Source organism: Alnus glutinosa, chromosome 3 (genome assembly GCF_958979055.1).
Source record: "Alnus glutinosa chromosome 3, dhAlnGlut1.1, whole genome shotgun sequence".
NCBI lineage: Eukaryota > Viridiplantae > Streptophyta > Magnoliopsida > Fagales > Betulaceae > Alnus > Alnus glutinosa.
This window is the reverse complement of record NC_084888.1, coordinates 9,675,218-9,694,933: the sequence shown is the minus strand read 5'-3', so window position 1 is coordinate 9,694,933 and position 19,716 is coordinate 9,675,218. Positions and strand designations below refer to the sequence as shown.

Genomic DNA, 19,716 nt, shown 5'->3' with positions numbered 1-19,716 from the left:
CGTAAGCCATTTTTCGCAGCTCTCCTACACCTTAAGGCAGCCAATTGTGAGTGATCCTTATGGAACGAACTCGACTAAGTAGATTTCTAGCTGCTCGAATGTCTGACTCGGGCATGTGGATTTCAAGAGTCCTTTATAATTGTCTTCTCAAATTACAAGTAATATGCGCAGACAATTGTACTGAATCCAATCCTCACTCTCAACAACCTTCTATTTTCACACATTCTCTTCCTTCATTATATGAAAAATATAAGAAATATTTGACGATTTTTCATGCGAGCTAAACGCCAAAAAATGTATGAAAAATAACTTCGTTTTCCAAAAGGAATAATGCTATACACTACTCACATCCTACCAACCCTATCCCATTTTTACTTAAGTCATACCCCATAGCCCATAAGAAATTAGGACAAACCACATTTCAGCGAACAACAAGCCAGCTCAAAATGCTTGTTTTAGTGATTTCTGTTCATATCGCAAGAGGGCAGAGAGAAAAGTTTTCAATGTTTTGGCAAACTGGTTAGCATCCAGGTTTCGACTTAAATTACAATACTTACAGCAAGTCAACTAGTAACCTGTTTCACAATGGATTAAACACTTTTTGAGTTTGCCAATCTGTTTTTTCAGCCTTAATAATTTACAAAAGTTCCGGAACCCCTCTTGCGGAAACATGATCAACTAAGTCAAACTAATTCTACTGAAACACCCTTTTGGGATTCACTGAAACTTGCTTTTCCAAAGAAACCACCCTCCCCCAAGTCATGCCAGGGCAGATTGCTCTCTTGCAGGCTGTAACTGCTATACTTGAGCACAACAATTTTTGGAAGTAGAGATATACACAGGGAGTCCTGTACAGAATGACAAAGATCAGAGCAATCAGAGAAAAAGTAGAGCTTTTCTATATTCATGGAAACAAATCACAACAAATTTTCTACATACTTCATAAAGAATGACGTAACCCTCTCTTGATCTTCCTACGGAAAGGCCGACAAGCCTCAATGCTGAGATCAACAGCTGCTGCTAGTGCCATAAAGATGGCAGCATCCTCCACACATGTTATGTGTCGCATGGCCAGTTGTACCAATGGCTTGCTACTCTTCCCTTCCCCTTGCACTCTACAGCTCATGACAAAACCTCCAACAACAGGACCCAATGCTGCAAAATCTCCACTGCTTTGCGGGCTTGGTATTGGACTTGCTGCTGCTGCTCGCATTTGTCTGTCACTGTCTATGAAAAACTCGCCTCCCTTTTCAGCATTGATAAATATCTCTGACATGAGAAGCTCCCCTCCCTCTTGGCCTTCAGAGAGAAGGCGAAATCGGCAGCAGACAGAATCTCTGATGCCACGTTCACGCCATGCCTCAAGCTTTCCCCATGGCTGCCAGCTCTCAGGCCTGCAAACATCAGGTCGAACAATCAACCAAGCTCCTGGGTTGGACCTGGCCACCCAATCACAACCTGTTGATGGCACAAATGGAGTTGTTATGAAGGCTGCTGCAACAGCCGAACCAGAGAGATCATGTATCTTCACCTTCCACCCCTTCCTCTCTCTTCTCTCCACCTCTAGGTCAGAACCATCAGCAGAACCTCCCCAGTAAGCGCTCAATGAATCCACCTGAGGTACCCTGTCAATTCATCATAACTATCAAACAATAATCGGAGATAGCAGTTCATCCCACTAAATTACAAGACTAAAAGAGAAACAGAAACAAGAAAATTGTACAAAAGCCCTTTCCACACAATATTGCAGTTAACTAGAGCATCAAGAAACACCAAGGATTTCTCTTTCCAAATATATTATAATGCAGAAAATTTTCATGTTGCTTTCACCTAAATATTGCATGTCACCCAAAATCTGTCTACCATAACAGTTTGAGGATTAGCTCCTCAACTGATATAGCCAAAACTACCCCAATCAAGAAGCTTAACCATCCTAAAAGAATCTAAAGCCATCAAGACAGTGAACAAATTAAATAAGAACATTAAATTCCTGTCAAGATATCAATAGCAAATACTTCATTTTGTTTCTTTCCTTCTGGATTATGTGATCCTGATTAAGCTTTTAAGTGCCAACCAAATTTGTCAAAAAAATAAAAATAAAAATGAAGCAAGTTGAAGCTTTTTTGAAGGTTTTAGACAATCGATGGAAATAGAAGATCACGTAAGTCATATCACCTGTCTCGACTAAACTTGCAACTGAAGATAGGCTGCTTAATGGAGCCTTGAAGCTGAACTATTTGAGGACTCAATCTGGTCACCTCTTCAAACTGGAAAATATATCTTGGATCAGGGTCCAGTTTCACTCTCAAATGAAGCTCTGCTCCTGGTTTTCCACTCTCCTGCTTGTTTTTGCCAATACCTATCCAACCATTGAATAGAATTACTGGCTTCCCTTCACCCCATTCGGGACCAACCTCCAGCTTAAATGTCCCAATCTGATGCCTCTTGGTGCCTACGCCACAATGGGATCCCTTCCTCCCTGTAAAAACAACAATCTCCAAACATGCATGAGTGCTATAGAAACAGCCAGGTGCCAACAATGCCTTCAGATCGGATTCTTCAAGATAAAAGCTTGAGGCAACACTGTGGGAATCAGACGTAGCTTGAGAAGAGGTTACTAAAGGGACTGACGTTGTCTGCACAGGAAAACCTCGAAGACGAATTTCACATGAACATGGAGAAGAGAGTGCCTGAATTCCAGAACTCACTGAGTTCAAAGCTGCTCCAGGAATCCTCAGTCGCAGTGAGCCTATTGACAACCTAATAAAAGCCTGAGGATCCATTATGGTCACAAATCTTTTGCCATTGTATGTGTATTCTTCGATAGCTGAAGAACCCTGTGGCATCAGGAGTTAAGTCACAATCAGGCTGAGAAAAAAAAAAAAAAAGAACTAACACTTTTGATTTTGTTGACATCAAAAGTATCAGCCTATCAGGTGTTTGTGGTGGCTTCATTTTTCCTAAAGCAAAAAGTAAAAAAGTGAGAAGCTGGTATAGGATAAAAGGTTAGAAGTCTTTTTCACAAACTATCAATATGTGGAAAGTTCATTCAATACAGATTACACTTTGGACCAAAGGAGAAACAGGTTACTCCATTTGTGTATATACTCGCATATCCATACATAAATTTTTTAGGTACTCAAAAGCCCACACATTGACATGAGTTTTGTTCAATTTTTTGGAATTTCCGGACCATTTACAGCAGCCTGCTAATTCATATGCTAATTACTACTTTCTACAACTGAAAAAATTGCAAGTAGCATCATCAAGATAAGAACACGGGAATTTATTGTAGAGGCTTATGTCTGAGCCTCTCAATCCAATTTATCTACTGCAATAATACACCGAAATAAAGAGTCAACCAGATCAAATAATAATAATAAAAAAGCCTCATAAGTGTGCAATATTAAAATTTTCACATCCAAGCAGAGTTCGCATCCATGAATAAAAGATTGCAAAGGTTTTTATCTCATTTTATATTTTCTAGAAGTACATCCTGAACTAGGATTTCTAAATAGTTACACCAGTAATTGGATACAGAGCTGCAACTTAACAGCTTGGTTTTGAACAGCGATGACTAGAAATTTCATTAGAAGTTGGAAGAAGCATAAGATAAATAGAAGAAAATGCAGATCAGCTTACGCAAAAAGATAACAGGTATAACGACTCAGGGAAAAGCACTAGACACATCTGCTCTATCACTCTAAAATTACTAGTCAATTCTGAAGCTTCCCTATAATCCCTTATAAAGTCCATTTTCACCTAGTAACTAAGCAATGTGAGATTAAGCACTCATGACTATCTTTATAAACCGTCCACTCTATGTGAGCTACTCCTTATCTTCCCAATGTGGGATGGGAGGGTTACAAAAGGAGTTAAAGTAGCCTAATCGTAAGGTTATTGAGCAATCATCAGCAACTTGTTAAGGCGATAATTGTGTTATTATGTGTCATTGAACCTACATGTTTTGGATCATTTCTTTACTCCCAAAAAGATATACTCTAGTACCTAATAACGCCATATGGTACTAGAGTACCGCATGACGTGGCCCTGACGACATCAAGAATTTAAGGGGGGAAATTGTAACACCTCAATCTCATATTAGGAAGATGAATAATTCACATAGAATGTATAATTATAATTCACATAGGTGCGAAGTCTCACATTAATTCCTTACTATGTGAGACTGGGCTTTATAAATGATTCTCGAAAAGTTTCAAATTGACTAGTCCTTTTAAGGTGATAGCGCATATGTGATTAACATTTTCCTTGATCGTTACATTCTATTTGCTCCCTGGCAACAATAAGATAGAAGAAAAGAATATTCTTAACAATTCCTTGAGAAAGAGAAACATCTCGAAGTCTATTCTTTATTTATAAATATTTTCCTTCAATTATTCCAAAAAAACAGATGGAGCCCAGATGTTTTTATTAATAGTAGGCACAAGCGATGGTTTCTGAAAGAAGGGAAGCAGTATTAGAAACCCAGATACACTGCAATATAAGCAAGCTCAGAATCAGATATTCTTGGGTCAAACATCCTTTTTGAGAAGGGTTGGACAAAGCATACATTTAACTCACCTCTTTTTCAAAATTTTCCATGCCATAAGTTGTTCTAAAATGTCTTCTTTGCAGTCTTCTAACAACTTTCCTTGTGGATATCATAATAAAAAATTATAGTCTTGCATGATGAGACTCCCCTGCTTAATTTTATACTCTATTTTGGGAAGCAGCGAAACAAAGAAAGGAAAAAAAAAAAAAATGAAATTCTTCGACTTCCGAGTTTTATTTTGCTCTTCTGAGTCTTACAACATAAGAACTCAGCTAATCAACTTGATCTAGTTAAGAACTTATAATCAGTTGAGTGGAACTTAAGAGTATAATCCATCCAAGTCTCATACAAATAACCTCAGAGTTTCATTTTCCGACATTTTCTCATAAAACAAACAGCAACTACGATTGTAAGAAATCGATTGCACTTCAAACTACCCACAACAGAACAATAAGTAGTTCAAAGTTCAACAACTCTGTGTAGTTAATGGGTAACTAACCAACACACTCCAACAAAACTCACCCAAAAGATAATTGAAATAAAAGAAACAACTACAAGCAACAATTTTGATTCAACCCATGGGGAGTCAGCCCACGTAGAACAAAAAAAGAAACGTCAAGTTTAGCTAAGAAGTGGGTAACCCACAAATGAAATTGCAACCAGAAGTAGATAGTTAAGCACAAACAAAGCGAAGAAGAAACAGACACAACCGAAGTCAAACCCAGATAAGGAGTTGACAAAGTAGAACAACATGTATCAAACAAAAACAAAAAGACCCACCTTACCTCATGAATGCCCAGTGAAATTCATGGCTCCAAATTCTTCACATTCGAGAAATTGGGCATGAGATCCTTCTCTCTCTTTCTCTGTGTGTAGCTCAGAACTCCAAAGTAAGAATGCAGGAATTAAGAACAACAATTATAGGGGGAGTACTAGTTGTTGAACGAAGAGATCACCAATAATTAGTATTGAATTTAATAAACTAAACAAAAACTACAAAGACAACCCAAAAGGGTGAAGAGAAAAATTGTTTTATGCCCTTTTCCCGTCATGCATTATGTGTCACGAAATGGGCGGAGAAATTAAAGGGATTTGTATTATTTGTTTAATCCCGATGTAAAAGCAGCAGCAGAGAAGTTGACGATTCTGATACATTCCATTATTAGAAATTGTTCTCTTTTTTCTTTTTTATTTGGAGAATAAATAATAGGGAAGAAATGGAGGCCAAGAAAGACAGAGACGACTGGTCGTGAATACAGCTGTACTCAATGGAAAAGAGCCCAGTCCCCATCCAACACACATGTGCCTGACTTCATCTTCTTTAAACCGTCCCCAATTCCTACTTTTTTTTCTTCTTCTTATTTATTGTTATTTATTTCCTATCTTTTAATTTATTTTTTATTTTTTTAAGGTAATGATGAGAAAAAGGAAGTACAGCTGATCATATGAGAGTTATATTTGTGTTAATACACTAGTAGACTCCAAGCATTTGAGATGGTGGGACAGAGTTTTAACTTCACTTGGGTTTGAAATAATTATTTTTAATTCAATCTATAAAAATGTAATGTATTAATTGAGCATGTAAGAAGCACATAACGTGTTGTTAAAAAACACATTTAAAAAATACATGTCATTTTTTATAAATTGATAAAAGATTTGAAACATCACAACAATCAAGAGTATATTCACTTCTCATTTGAGACAATTTCTTGGGGCCGCTCGTCGGCGAAGTCGAAGTATTATTTGATCCGTGTAGAGGTGACGATTTGTATGGATTTGAGATTTACTTGACAGGAATAATACATGAAATGGCGTTACCTTAAAGGAGTTCCTCATCATTAAAAAAATAAATAAATAAAAATAAAAATAGGCGATCACTCCTTATAAATTGATCCTCTCTATTTATCACAAATTGCACTCATTAAAGAATATTACATCCCCACCTTCCAAAATGTAGAAGAATATACATTAATTTTATAGATTTTGTTAAAATGTAAATTAAATTATTAAATTCGTCATTTCTTATTAATTTAAATTTTTAGAATAAGTGATGACTTTTTAAATCTAATGGTTTCTTAAAAGAATAAGAAGAAGAAAAAAAAAAGAATTATTTAGCATCAAGTAATTAAAAAAAAAATAGATTTAAACTGGAAAGATTAAGACAGAAGAATCTTCTTTTGCATAGGAGGACAAAAGAATTTATGTTTTTTAGAGGCAGGAAAAACCAGCGTGAAGGGTGGGATGGGATGGAAAAAGACGGCCCCTTTTATTTTGTGACTTTTTGTCTTTTCAAAAAGTGATTTTCTTTTTACAACGAGAAATAAAAGAATTCTAACAACCACTCAACAGAAAAAAAGAATCTTTTTAGCAACTAAAAATTAATAAAAATGAAGTGCCAATTTATTATACTTGCAGGTTCTTTCCTAAATCACACTGTATTAATGATGCCTTGTTCTTCTTTCTTTATTTGCATCTCTTGAAAAGCAAAGTACCAAAAAATAAAAATAAAAAACATTTGCAATATGCCCTACGAAGTTTTTCAATTTGTCAATATGGCCAATCCGTTAGTAATTTCCGTCTCTTCTTATGGAAATGACCTCACGTGCGGTCTATATTTTATCCTCAGTTAAAGCTTCTCCATTTTCTCCGTGAGCTTCACCAGAAACTCTCATTTCTCACCGGAATAGTCATGCCCAACTCCCTGGAATCCGACCCAGATTAAAAAAAAAAAAAAAAGAAGAAGAAGAAGGGTTTGCCCCAAAACCAGTGAAAACCAAGATTGGAGAAGAAAATCCAAACCAAAGCTTGCTCGTCTTCTGCTTTGTCTCGTCCTTCTTCGTCTCCAAGTCTCTCTTGATCACCATTCTGATTAGCTCCAACTGTAATTGACCGCATTTAAATAAGGGTAAAATGGAGAAGCTTGCTTGGAAAAAAATTACGTGCTTCGCGCGTGAGGCCCTTTCCGTCAAAGCAGAAAGAAATTACTAACGGATTTATCACATTGACAAATTGAAAATTTTCTTTGCGACGCATTACAAATTTCTAAACATTTAAGGCATAATTAAAAAAGTGGTCAAACTTTGAGGAGGTTAATTGTATTTTTTCCAAAAAAAAAAAATATATATTTCTTAGGAGTCGTTTAATACTCTTTCCATAAGACTTTATATTTGGGGAGCATTAGGCAACTGCCTTACTACCTACTTTGAAAACTATCTGTCCTTGTCCAATGAGATCAAGCTTGACTTCCAGGAAAAGAGAAAATAAGAAGTCTAAAGTCCAAACCTAAGGCTAAGATGGCTGGCCACATATGAGACATTTGGGAATATATATAGTCATGTGATCAATAAGAAAAGAGAAATGCTAAATACTACGCTCTTATTCTATTCTCATTTGGTAGGCTTGTCGTAGTAGTATTCATTAGCTTTTGAATTAACAAGGGCTAAACGAGCTTGTTGAAGTTCAAATATTCTTTTAGTGATAGAAAGTAAAATTCATCCCATCCCATGCAACGATAACTTGCTTCACCACATCATTCTAAGAGCATTTTCGGGATTATTTTAGCTACTTAAAATATGTATTTTTTTTATTTTAGCTACTAGTTTTTTAATACAAATTACAACAGATTATCTATTATACTCTCTACTTTCTTTAAGACTAAAATGTACTACAATAAACTTTCACTATAATAAAATGGATGAAGATACTCTATTTTGAAGCATATGCTCGAGGAATAAAGTAGTTCATAATAGTTATATTTAACTATTACGAGCCATATGAAAGGTCTGTTGAAGATGCTCTAATGGTGGGAAAATGTTCTATTTCCCAATTTTTTTTTTTTCTTTTTCAAAAGTGGCTCTCAAATGATGTGTCACCATCCTATAAGATGATGACACATTTCTCAAAGTAGTAGATCTCATCCATAATTAACAGATCATTTGGTAGTCAAAATAGCAAATCTCATCCATATTATTTTTTCCAGTTTCAAAACTTGCGGTTTGAAAAAATAATAACTTTAAAACGTGATTTTTAAAAAATACAATAAAAGATTTGGTAAAATATGTAAAAGAGAGTGTTGTTTCTGCAGTAAAACTATGCATTAAAAAATAAATAAATAAAACACTCGTTTGGGGTAAAAAAAAATCCAAGGCATAGGGAGGAAAGTGGAGAGGTGAGCAAATACAAATATACCTGCACTGCACATGCCGACAACTTCCTCCCCCGTCTCTTCAATCTGCAATTCTACATGGAACGAAGACCAACTTGTGGGCTCCTTTTCTAAACCACTCTGCTCCTGGGAACATGCAAACCCAATAAGGGTTCGACTTTTTTCGTAAAGGATAAACTCTCTCTCTCTCTCTCTCTCTCTCTCTCTCTCTCTCTCTCTCTCTCTGTGTAATATTAAACACAAAGGCAGAGAAAGAGGCATAGGGATGGCAAAATCTTGGCTGGATTTAATATTTATTTGCAATATCTAGTTTATATATATAAATGGACCAGCCATCCTACCTACTCCTTCCAAGTAGTATAGCTCCATTTCATTACCTTATCAACATACATCCTTTTGGAACCTGATTACCTGCTTCCCTGAGTTGTGCCAGTTAGTTTTAGCTCTATCTCGTTATCTCATTACCTTATCAACATGCATTTACTTAACGGGCGGATTCTGTTTGTGTGCCACGTGAGCGTTAATAAAATAACGATACCTATCGCTCTTAATAAAAATATATTATATAATATAAAACTTTAAACTTTAAAAATTTAAAAATTTTAATTAAAAAAAAAGCTCAGCAGCCGCCCCAAAGGTGGTGCATATTAAAAATAATTATTTTTAAGTTTTATATATTTATATTTTTTTTTATTAAGAGTGATACGCGTCGTCATTTTATTAGCGCTAACGTGGCATACTAACGAAATTCATCAAGTGTTTTGACGGAATTTGACCGGAGGAAGTGATTTGTTTTTTTGGCGTACCCCGAAAAGACTATCGTAAATCAGATAAACCACATGAATTGATTTTGCATTTTTCACGATATTGATATCTGACACTAATAATTGTCATGAATTCTTCCAAAATTGTAAGATATGTTAACACTTCCCACTTCTGTTGTAATACTCCCAACCCGTTAGGGCTGGTTTGTTGACTTGTCTAAGAAGCTTTGAAGGCACAAAAACGTTAAATAGAACAACCATAACATTGGCCTTGTTTGGCAAAGTCCTCTACAGAACAGGGTAGTGAGTTATTAATTTTGAAGTTAGTAAAAAGAATTTGTATAGTAAAGTAAAGTAAAAAAAAATTGTATTGTAGTAAATTTTTTTATTTGAATAGTAATAAAAAATTATTGATGTGATATAAAAAGTTAAAATGTTTTGATGTTGATTGTTATTGAAAAATGTAAAAATAAAGTGAAAATTTTTTGTGTTGTTTGCCAAACAAGGCCATTATCTAAGCTTAATAAATGCACGAGTTTAAAAACTTCACTGAACAATTTTCCGCAAGGTGATTAAACATAACTCCAACAAAGTGTTTCTTAGAATTTTCTCTTGCCATAATTGTCATGGATTTGATATGGTTAACAAGAACCAGGTGGTGCATAATTCATATAAGGTGGATATCCCCTCTCTTTAGAAGCAAATTAAGCTAACTGTGAAATTCAATGAGCAAGCTTGGGAGAATGTGGCTCCTGTGAATAATATATGGAAGGCTTCCCTCTACTGGTTTTCTAAAAGCCAATTTTGATGTTGCTATTAGGAAATCATTCTTTGTCATATCTGCTTTCATTAGCAATGACAAAGATGAGATCTTGACTGCTTGTATGGCCAAAATCAGCTCCATGGAAGTGAATTTGGGAGAAGAAAAAGCTGCTCTACTAGCATCAAATTTAGCATCCTCATATGGTAAAATTCCTCTTATTTTGAAAATGGACTCTTTGATTGTCATTATAGCCATCAATCAACAATCAATCTCTATCTCTCTTCAATGATTGGAAAATTGCTCAATTATCTATCTCCTCTTTGCCGTTTTGGGAAGCACATAGAGTGGGAAGGCAGGCTAATTATAGAGCTCATGTTGTTGTTGCCAAGTGAGCTGCTGCTCACAATTTTTTTTGGTTTTATTCCCTATAATTCTCCTTTTTTATTTGTTTTGTAACTCTATGATGTACTCCCCTCTCTCTCATCTCACAGAGTAGGGAGATGATTATTTTTACGGCCAAGATTTTTAAATAATTTGGCAACATATTCACTATGTAGTAACATATCTATACATTATTAGGTCTGTTAAATCTAATATGGACCATAAAATGAATCCATTCCATTTAATTTGAAATGAAGAGGATTTTCTTTTCCCTTCTTTCACGAAACAAAGTTCCAAAATTTTGATAGAGACAGATAATGAGAAAATTTTTGTACAAGTAGCAGAGGTGGCAATCACCATAATGCTTCATATGTTCAGAAGACCATATGAATTTCCAGGAACCAGCCATTCATAAACAATAGGTGTGACATCTTCATAAAAGACAAACAAATAAAAATAATAATAATAAAAAAAAAATAGACAATACTACTAAAACATAAGACGGCAATTCTCCCTCTGCTCCATAATAAAATTCAAACCTTGAGCTCCACATGAGCATTATTATTCCATCTACCAATAGCATTCACTTCCATTTCTTGAACTTATGCTTTCCAAACATGCCGCCATGCTTCCAGCGCTTGCCAAATTTCCCGTGCTTAAATTTGCCATGTTTGAACTTTCCATGACCATAGCCATAGTGACCCCCATGTCCGAGATGATGGCCACCATGTGAGAGCTGATGAGCACCATAAGCAGCGGCTGCTGCAGCAGCACCTCCTGCTAACAACGCTCCCATACCACCAGATGATCCATGCCCTGTAATAATTATTTATCAGCAAAAATCACAATGGAATGAAGCGAAATGCAAGTTATATATAACTCTACTAGGAGCATGTTTGAAATTGCATTAGGGATCTTAAAAGTGCTTTTAGTACCAAAAAAGCTAGTATGTTCGGTAAAAAAACTCCAAAAGTACTTTTTTGACCTCTTTATTCTAAAAATGGTCAAAACGCACCTTTGACTTTAAAAGTTTCATTTCCCAACGCAATTCCAAACAAACTCTATCATCCTTCTAACTCTTCTGGGGATTGAGTGAAAGCAACTTAAAGCAAGAACCCCAAATTTATGTGTGTTGTATTTATACTATATCCATGCTAGATCTCAGCCATATACTATCCGGTGTATCTATTGAAAAAAAAAAAAAAAGGTTAAGTTAATTTTCTTATTTACTGATACATATTCTTATTGACTGATATATATCCAATATGTGTTCCACTGTATCCTGACATATTCATATTAGATATACATCAGAAACGACCAATGGTTATTTTGAAGTATATGTGTCTTCTACGTGAGGGGAGATAAAATATACCAGAATGATATGGAGCTGATGGACCGGGATAACCGGATTGGGGATATCCACCTGGGGGAGGATAGGCTGGTGGAGGGTATCCACCTGGGGCAGGGTATCCACCTGGGGGAGGGTATCCACCTGGGGAGTATCCAGCTGGGGGGTATCCACCTGGAGGTGGATATCCAGCTGGTTGGTAGGCTTGTGGGGGATATCCTTGAGGAGGATATCCTTGAGGAGGATATCCCTGTGGAGGATATCCCTGTGGAGGGTATCCTTGTGGAGGATAGTGTCCAGTAGCATATCCAGCAAGATGTGAAAACATTCCTTTGTCACTAGACTCATGACCATCCTTGTCCTTTCCACCTCCCATTTTCCTTCAACTTGTTGAAATTAATGCTGCAAAATTGCAAACACTGGGCTGTTAGGGCCAATATCAAATAGAGCTGTCATCCACATGTAGTTGATGTAAAGCTATCAAATGGGAGGAAGCCTATAAATGTTTTCAGACAGTTTTGTTCCTTGTAAATATAATAAGAGAGAAAAGAAAATGCCAAAACGAAGATATTGGTTGAGCAATTCTGAACACGCTCTTTTCTTCCTTTACATGTGCTCCAGAAATCAAGCAAGGCATAAAAAGGAAAGATATAACATAAGTATTTCATCCCAATCATGCACTATCGAATAGGATGAAAATGATATTCATCCATACGTTTGAAACAACATAAGAACAAATTTATACTCAAAGCCTCATTCAACAATTACGCACCCCAACCCACCAAAAAGGGGGGAAACCTGATATGATCTATAACATACTATGTGATTTTTCATTCTTCTAAAACTCCATTAATTTTCATAATCAAATTATTCACTATTATTTTGTTAACAACATGTCATTAGATCCATGGGAGAGATAAGGACCAAGAAGCTGAACGTTAAGTTCTTTCTTCTTTCTTACCGCATTTAGCGAGTGGTAGTTTATTATTGAAAAAGTTTTGAAGTTCAGAATTTTCCAAAATTTTGGCTCCTATATCCTCTACTTTACCTCTAGCATAACCTCAGACAGTCACAAGAAATGGAACAAGGTATAAGGGCCAACTCCGGAAAAAGAGTAGGACATGGGCATGGGAAAACACAAACACACATATATAAGTTTTGAAACTATAGCAATATATCTGATATTGAAAGGAGACATCCATAGATCATCACTACCTACGAGTTTCACAAAAACATAAACTTCAAATGGTTTCTACTTCCTACTTTGCTTCCCTTTTGGTGAATTTCAAAGAATCAAAGCGGCTTACTAATTACGAACCAAAGGCATAAAACTGCAAATCACAGAATGACTCTAGACTTTCACCCCCGTATCTACAAAGCCTACAGAAGATCATAACAAACTAAAGAACCAAACTCACTCGATTACAGGATATATTCCAATCAGCACTAAATCTCTCCATCCTCATGTCACACAAACAAGAACACATGATGAAGCATCCAAAGAGGATTAAATGAATTTGGAAAAGAACTAGCAATCCACAAAACCAAAAGAAACCCTTCATACATCTTTGTTGGTAGGTCTTCTAAACTATTCAAGGGAAACAGGTTTATACCCAGATGGTAATGAAACATCTAACTGCTGTATTTTCTTTCTGGCAGCATGTTTTTGTCATGTTACATTCCATATAAATAAACAACCCAGATAGTTTTTGAGCATAAATCTTCCATCCATGGGTTTCGTAACACAAAAGAAAGATCACAAAGTGAAAGCATATACAAAGGAAACAATCAATCAGAACAATGAGTAGTAACGCGAGAGATCCAGGGCGCTGACCCAATTGCCCGTTCGATTCCCAAAAACCAAGCGATTCGAGATTTCTCAGGAGTGCTTCCACGATTTTAACTACCCGCACGCACGAAACCACGCCTTCTTTTCCAAATTTTTTTTTAAAAAAAAATAATATATATTTGTTACTTTCATTCATTAAAAAACGCGTTGCTTCAACGCGTCCACTTTATCTTTTCTCGGATAATGCTAGCACGTGTGCCGTGTGCCCAGTAATCGTGTTCGAGGATCCTAATGTTTTTCAGATTTGGTCAAAAAGAATGTATGTAACTGCGTAGGAAAATGCTATATTCACACCCAAACCTCCGCATCCTTTTTTTTACAACCTGACGTGGAATTTTCACATTAGATTTTTTTTTTTTCTTTTTTAAAATGAAAGCTCTCTCTCTCTTCTCTCTCATTCTTCTTCTTTTCTCTTTTGGTCGGCAACTAAAATGGAGACGAAGACGGAGAGTGCCGACCGGCTGGCGGGGATCTGGTCCTTCCCCGGCCGTTCTAGCCGGGGATCCGGTCTATTTCCGGCCGAATCCTGGTCGGCATGGATGAGATTCGGCACTTTCCCGGCCAGAACAGTCGGATCCTAGTAGACTGGCCGGAACGGCTGAAATCCGGCCTCTCTGGCCGGGGAAGGGCCAAAACGGGTGGCCGGAGGTGGGAGGGAGAGGGAAGATGGAGGGAGGAGGCGGAGAAGAGATAAGGAGGGAGAAAAAGAAAACGACAAAATATATATATATATATATATATATATATATATATATATATATATATATATATATATATATATATATATATATATATATATCTGACGTGGAATGTCACATCAAGGTGTAGGGATTTGGGTGCGAAGAGTTGGTTGTGTAGCAACCCTCAACTATGTACCGCAGCAATCTATGAGGTGGAAGGAAGTAAGGTGGCAATTGTGTGCAACTTGTGTGTTTTTAACACATCCCATGCTTCCTTCAAAAAAATAAAAAACACATCCCATGCATATATGTCCATATTTATATTTAATCGAACTTGTTCTTCTAATTCGATCAGCCACACACCTTTAACCATTAGTTAACATAAAAAAATTAGTATCAAGTAATTAAGGAAAAAGTACACGTATTTTCCTCAAATTATCAAGATTAGGATTCCCTCAAATTTCTTAAAAGATTCGATATTCTCCCCTCAATTGTCAATGTCCCACAAACTACCAATTGTGTCAATGTCTCCCATCAAACTACTAAAACATGTCAATGCCCCCCTTAAGAAAAAAAAAAAAATTGACTATAATTTTTTTTTTAATAAGACAAAAATGTCTTTATAAATTTGAAAAAAAATAACTAAATAATAATAATAATAATAACTTTTTAGAAAACAAATTAAAAAAATTAAGGAAAAAACAATAAAAAAAAAGAACGAAACTTTTTTAAAAAAATAACTGAAAATTATAATAAAATAACGGAATTTTTTTTTTGTTTTTGTGTAACTTTTTGTTATTTTATATTTTTCTTTAAAATAATTGTTTTTATTTTTATTTTTTTTTTAATAATTTTATGAAAAGTATTTTTGTCATTAGGGAGGACATTGACATTTTTTGGTAGTTTAGAAAATGAGAAAATGAAAAATTGACATAATTGGTAGTTTGAGGGGACACTAACAATAAGGTGGTAGTTTGAAGATATTATATGTGCTTTTCACAGTAATTAACTTTATTGTTTCGGATTTGACAAATGTGTTTTATGACCGTTTCGATAGTCGAAAAATATCTGTTTGTTTAAAAAAAAAATGCTATGATGTGATATAAATGTGAAAGTAATTTTGAATATTTTGAATTTTGAATTGTTTGTTAATATTTTTGTTTTGAAATAATGGGAAAAAAAAATTGGAGAAAAAGAGGAAGTGTTATAGCTGACTTTTAATTTGATTAATTATCCCTTGCAACAGGCAGGCCTTTTAATTTGATAACATCAGTAAATCAAGAATATTTGGCTAACATTTCTTTCAAATTGTTAATAAAAAGAGTATAAAATTACAATTATGCCCTCAAATAAAAATTAAAAAGAACAAAGAAAAAAAAAAATACACACTTTGACCGATCAACTTTCACAGTCACAGAGGGACTAACCATGAAATCAGTGGCGGAGCCACTTATAGGCCGGCAAGCGCCATGACCCATGCAATAGTTATGAAGTACTCAAATAATTTAGGACATCTTGCTCAAAATAAATAAAAGAAAAGAGAAAGATCAAATAGTAATATGACATTATAGTCACATATAAAATTGAACAGAAATGCATAATTAATTTCAGTTGGATATTATCGTAAAAATAATGACCAAAAGTATAAAGTATACTGTCATTTTCAAAAACAGGTATACTTTATTTTTCAAATAAAGATTTGAGGCATGAAAATAATAATAATAATTTTTTTTTTTTTTGTCTAGTTATAAAGATAATAAATGGATATCTTGCATGGATCTATATATTATTTCTTTGGTTTAATCTTGGCCAACCACCCCCACCTACTCCATATTTTATAGTTGCGTCATAGCTTATCAACATTGCAGCCTTTTGTAACATGCATGTATATATGCTTCAAAAAAAGAGACTCAAGATTTGGTACCAAATAATAACAATCATGGCTGAGGTTCAACTTTTGCTTTGTAACACATAGTTAGAAAGCTATTAAGATAACTAATAAAATCCATATAGCAGGAAAAGAAAAAAAGAAGAAGAAGAAGACAGATGATGATCCATATGTTACTATGTAGCTGGATATGTTTTTTCTGGAGTCATGAATTGCAGCTATAATTCACATAGCAGATAAAAAAACTGTGAAACAGGATAAGTAAGCATTGAATGTAATCAGTGGAACTCATTGATCATCCTTAGACTCTGTCCTCAGCTCAAGCTTGGTTTTTTTAGTTAACAAACAAGCTCAAATGAGCATCTTCAACAAGCCAGATTTGAGCTATTAACGAGCATTTTGGTTCATTATATATGTTGGGAACATGTATGTGATTTAATCGCATCAAATACAGCAGAAGATTCTCAAGAAAGAGCATCATGAAAGCATAACATCATATTACACAATAAAAATTTGCAAATGTATGAAACAATACCTCAAAGTCTGCTACCTTGGTGTTTCGGCTGAATCTCCCCTCTTGCTTTGCACGAGCGTCTCTAGGGTTTTGAGACCTCTAAGTCTTCTTCTCAATTCTGATTATGAAACCAAGAGTGGGCTCTTATGCCTACACAAGGGCCCTTTATATTTTTTTTTATAAGTAAAGTATATTCAAGAGGCATAAGGGGGCGCAACCCATAGAACACAGGACGTATACAAAAAGCCCCTAATTCAAAGAAAAAAGAGAGCACCTATCTATAAATTCAAAAAAAGAACACTCATGCATAAACTGAAAATTTTCTCTCCAAATAAACATCGTTTGTAACATCATTCTCTTCAAGTTCATCAAATCAATCTCACAATCTTCAAAACAGCGTGCATTTTGTTCCCTCCAAACACACCACATCAAACACAATGGAGCCATGTGCCAAATCGGTATTAGTGTCTGATTACCCTTTTGCCCCCTCCAACTCCCCAACATATCTTTCACCGACCGCGGCATTACCTACTCCACCCCAAACATTTGTAGAATCGTCCTCCACAATTCTGTAGCCACCATACAATGCAAAAACAAATGGTCAATGGACTCTCCAGAACTCTTACACATAAAGCACCATTCCATCACAATAATGTTTCTCTTTCGTAAATTATCCAAGGTTAAAATTTTCCCTAACGTTGCCGTCCAGACAAAGAAAGCCACTCTCGGGGGAACCTTAACTTTCCAAATACTTTTCCATGGAAAGTAAGACTGAATAGGACTAGATAAAACCATATAGTAAGACTTTAGCTCAAATGATTTCTTTCGCACTGGATTCCAACACATTTTATCTTCTCCCTCACTTCTAATTTTATGAGTGTACAACATCTCAAAAAATCTACTAACCGCTTCGACCTCCCAATCATAAACTGGGCGAGAAAACAAAATATTCCATAGAATTGTGCCATTTTCTCTTTGCATATTCTCCTCCACCCAAGCATCCTTGCCTCTAGCAATGAGAAACAATTCAGAAAAAAGAGTCTTCAAAGGAATCTCCCCACACCACACATCATGCCAAAACAGAATTTTCGAACCATTCCCTATCTCATATCTCACATGAGTTGCAAAAGCATCCCATCCCCTCCTAATACTCTTCCAAACTCCAAACCCATAAGAACCCCCAACCTCCTTAGAGCACCAACCAACCCTCATACTTCCATATTTGAAGTCCACCACCTTCCTCCAAAGAGCATCCCTCTCCAAAGCATATCTCCATAACCATTTACCCATCAAGGCTTTATTGAACATAACCATATTTCTCACTCCTAGCTCCCCCGAGATCTTAGAAGAACAAATCGTATGCCAATTAACCAAATGAAATTTAAATTCATTTCCAATACCGCCCCACAGGAAATCTCTCTGAAGTTTTTCCAAACGATTAGCCACCCCCATTTATATAGGGAAAAGAGAAAGAAAATACGTAGGTAAACTTGAAAGAGTGCTATTGATCAACGTTAGCCTCCCACCTTTAGATAAACACAACATTTTCCACCCCGCTAATCTAGCTTCCATCTTCTCAATAATGTTATTCCACATATGAGCGTCTTTATACTTAGCACTCAACGGAAGACCAAAATATTTTATCGGAAGGGAGGCCACACCACACCCAAGAATACTAGCCAATTCCTCCACATCCCCTACCTCACCTACCGGAACCATCTCAGATTTAGACAAATTAATTCTCAAGCCCGAAGCTGCTTCAAAACAAAGCAACAAACACCTCAAATCTCGGATCTGGTCAGCAATAGGATCACAGAAGATCAACGTATCCTCTGCAAATAATAAATGGGAAACCATCATAGCATCGTGCGAGCTCAATCCCACTGAGAACCCCACTAGGCGTCCACTATCCACCGTCGCATCTATCATCCGACTGAAAGCCTCCATCACCAACACAAATAGAAACGGAGACAAAGGATCTCCTTGTTGAAGACCCCGTGAGCTACGGAAAAACCCTGAAGGCGACCCATTGATATTTATGGAAAAACAAACAGTGGAAATACAATGAGCAACCCAGCCACGCCATCTCTCCCCAAAACCACATCTCTTCAAAACATAAAGCAGAAACTCCCAACTTACATGATCATACGCCTTCTCCAAATCCAACTTACAAATAATGTCCGGAGTTCCAAATCGAATCCTGCTATCCACGCATTCATTGGCGACCAAAACATAATCCAATGTTTGCCTCCCCTTGATAAAAGCAGTTTGATAATGAGAGACAACCTTCCCCAATACCGCCTTCAACCTATTTGCCAGGACCTTTGAGATGATTTTATACATTCCACCTATTAAACTGATAATAGGTGGAATGCCTATATCTCAAGGGGATATTCATTTCTCTTTGATTAAAATCACAGCGATTATGAATTCCATCTTAAGGAGTAGTGTTCCCATAATGCTACATATGGGAAAGATTTCACTCCTAAATGTATTAAAGTGATATCCACATCACAATTAAGTTCACATTCCTCTCAAGACTGAGAGTCAATGCTATAAGTAGTCGTGAGTTCAAGTTATTCAAATGACAGTAGTTCAAAAAAGAACAACTCGTGTGATTCAGTTCAATGCATTGTAACCACTCCATCATATCAAACAGAAATCTCTACTTCCATGATTAAGATAGATAATCACGGAATGCTCAATTCTATTATCAACTATAAACTAAGGTTTGTAGCTTAGATATCTATGTGATAATCTCATTAACACCAAAACTATATTCAATGTAACTTAAAAGACTACATGTATATTA

At 35.8% G+C, this 19,716-nt stretch overlaps 2 protein-coding genes across 4 annotated transcripts; both read right to left on the bottom strand.

The window, feature by feature from the left end:
- Positions 1–438: 438 nt before the first annotated feature.
- LOC133863887 (uncharacterized) lies at positions 439–5,689 on the bottom strand. Of its 2 annotated transcripts, none has more exons than XM_062300019.1 (4): positions 5,333–5,689; positions 2,176–2,837; positions 940–1,625; positions 439–848 (listed from the first exon to the last, which is right to left on the bottom strand). In XM_062300019.1, the coding sequence occupies exons 2-3, from the start codon at positions 2,781–2,783 to the stop codon at positions 941–943; spliced, it is 1,293 nt and encodes a 430-aa protein (XP_062156003.1). In that variant the 5' UTR covers positions 2,784–2,837; positions 5,333–5,689; the 3' UTR covers positions 439–848; position 940. The 2 variants fall into 2 exon arrangements, with proteins under 2 accessions (XP_062156003.1, XP_062156002.1); XM_062300018.1 differs by having other exon boundaries at positions 5,338–5,688.
- A 5,327-nt stretch (positions 5,690–11,016) lies between these two features.
- LOC133863647 (glycine-rich protein A3) lies at positions 11,017–13,964 on the bottom strand. 2 transcript variants are annotated; one of them, XM_062299683.1, is made up of 3 exons: positions 13,808–13,964; positions 11,998–12,375; positions 11,017–11,441 (listed from the first exon to the last, which is right to left on the bottom strand). In XM_062299683.1, exons 2-3 carry the CDS (start codon positions 12,347–12,349, stop codon positions 11,209–11,211), a joined length of 585 nt encoding a protein of 194 aa, XP_062155667.1. In that variant the 5' UTR covers positions 12,350–12,375; positions 13,808–13,964; the 3' UTR covers positions 11,017–11,208. The 2 variants fall into 2 exon arrangements, with proteins under 2 accessions (XP_062155667.1, XP_062155668.1); XM_062299684.1 differs by lacking the exon at positions 13,808–13,964 and adding an exon at positions 13,538–13,689.
- Positions 13,965–19,716: the final 5,752 nt, after the last annotated feature.

Coding starts and splice junctions, on each gene's coding strand:
- LOC133863887 (XM_062300019.1), bottom strand. CDS start 2,783: ATGGATCCTCAGGCTTTTATTAGGTTGTCAATAGGCTCACTGCGACTG. Junction 1,626..2,175: donor TGCAAGTTTAGTCGAGACAG/GTGATATGACTT, acceptor ATGAATTGACAG/GGTACCTCAGGTGGATTCAT.
- LOC133863647 (XM_062299683.1), bottom strand. CDS start 12,349: ATGGGAGGTGGAAAGGACAAGGATGGTCATGAGTCTAGTGACAAAGGA. Junction 11,442..11,997: donor ATCAGCTCCATATCATTCTG/GTATATTTTATC, acceptor TAATTATTACAG/GGCATGGATCATCTGGTGGT.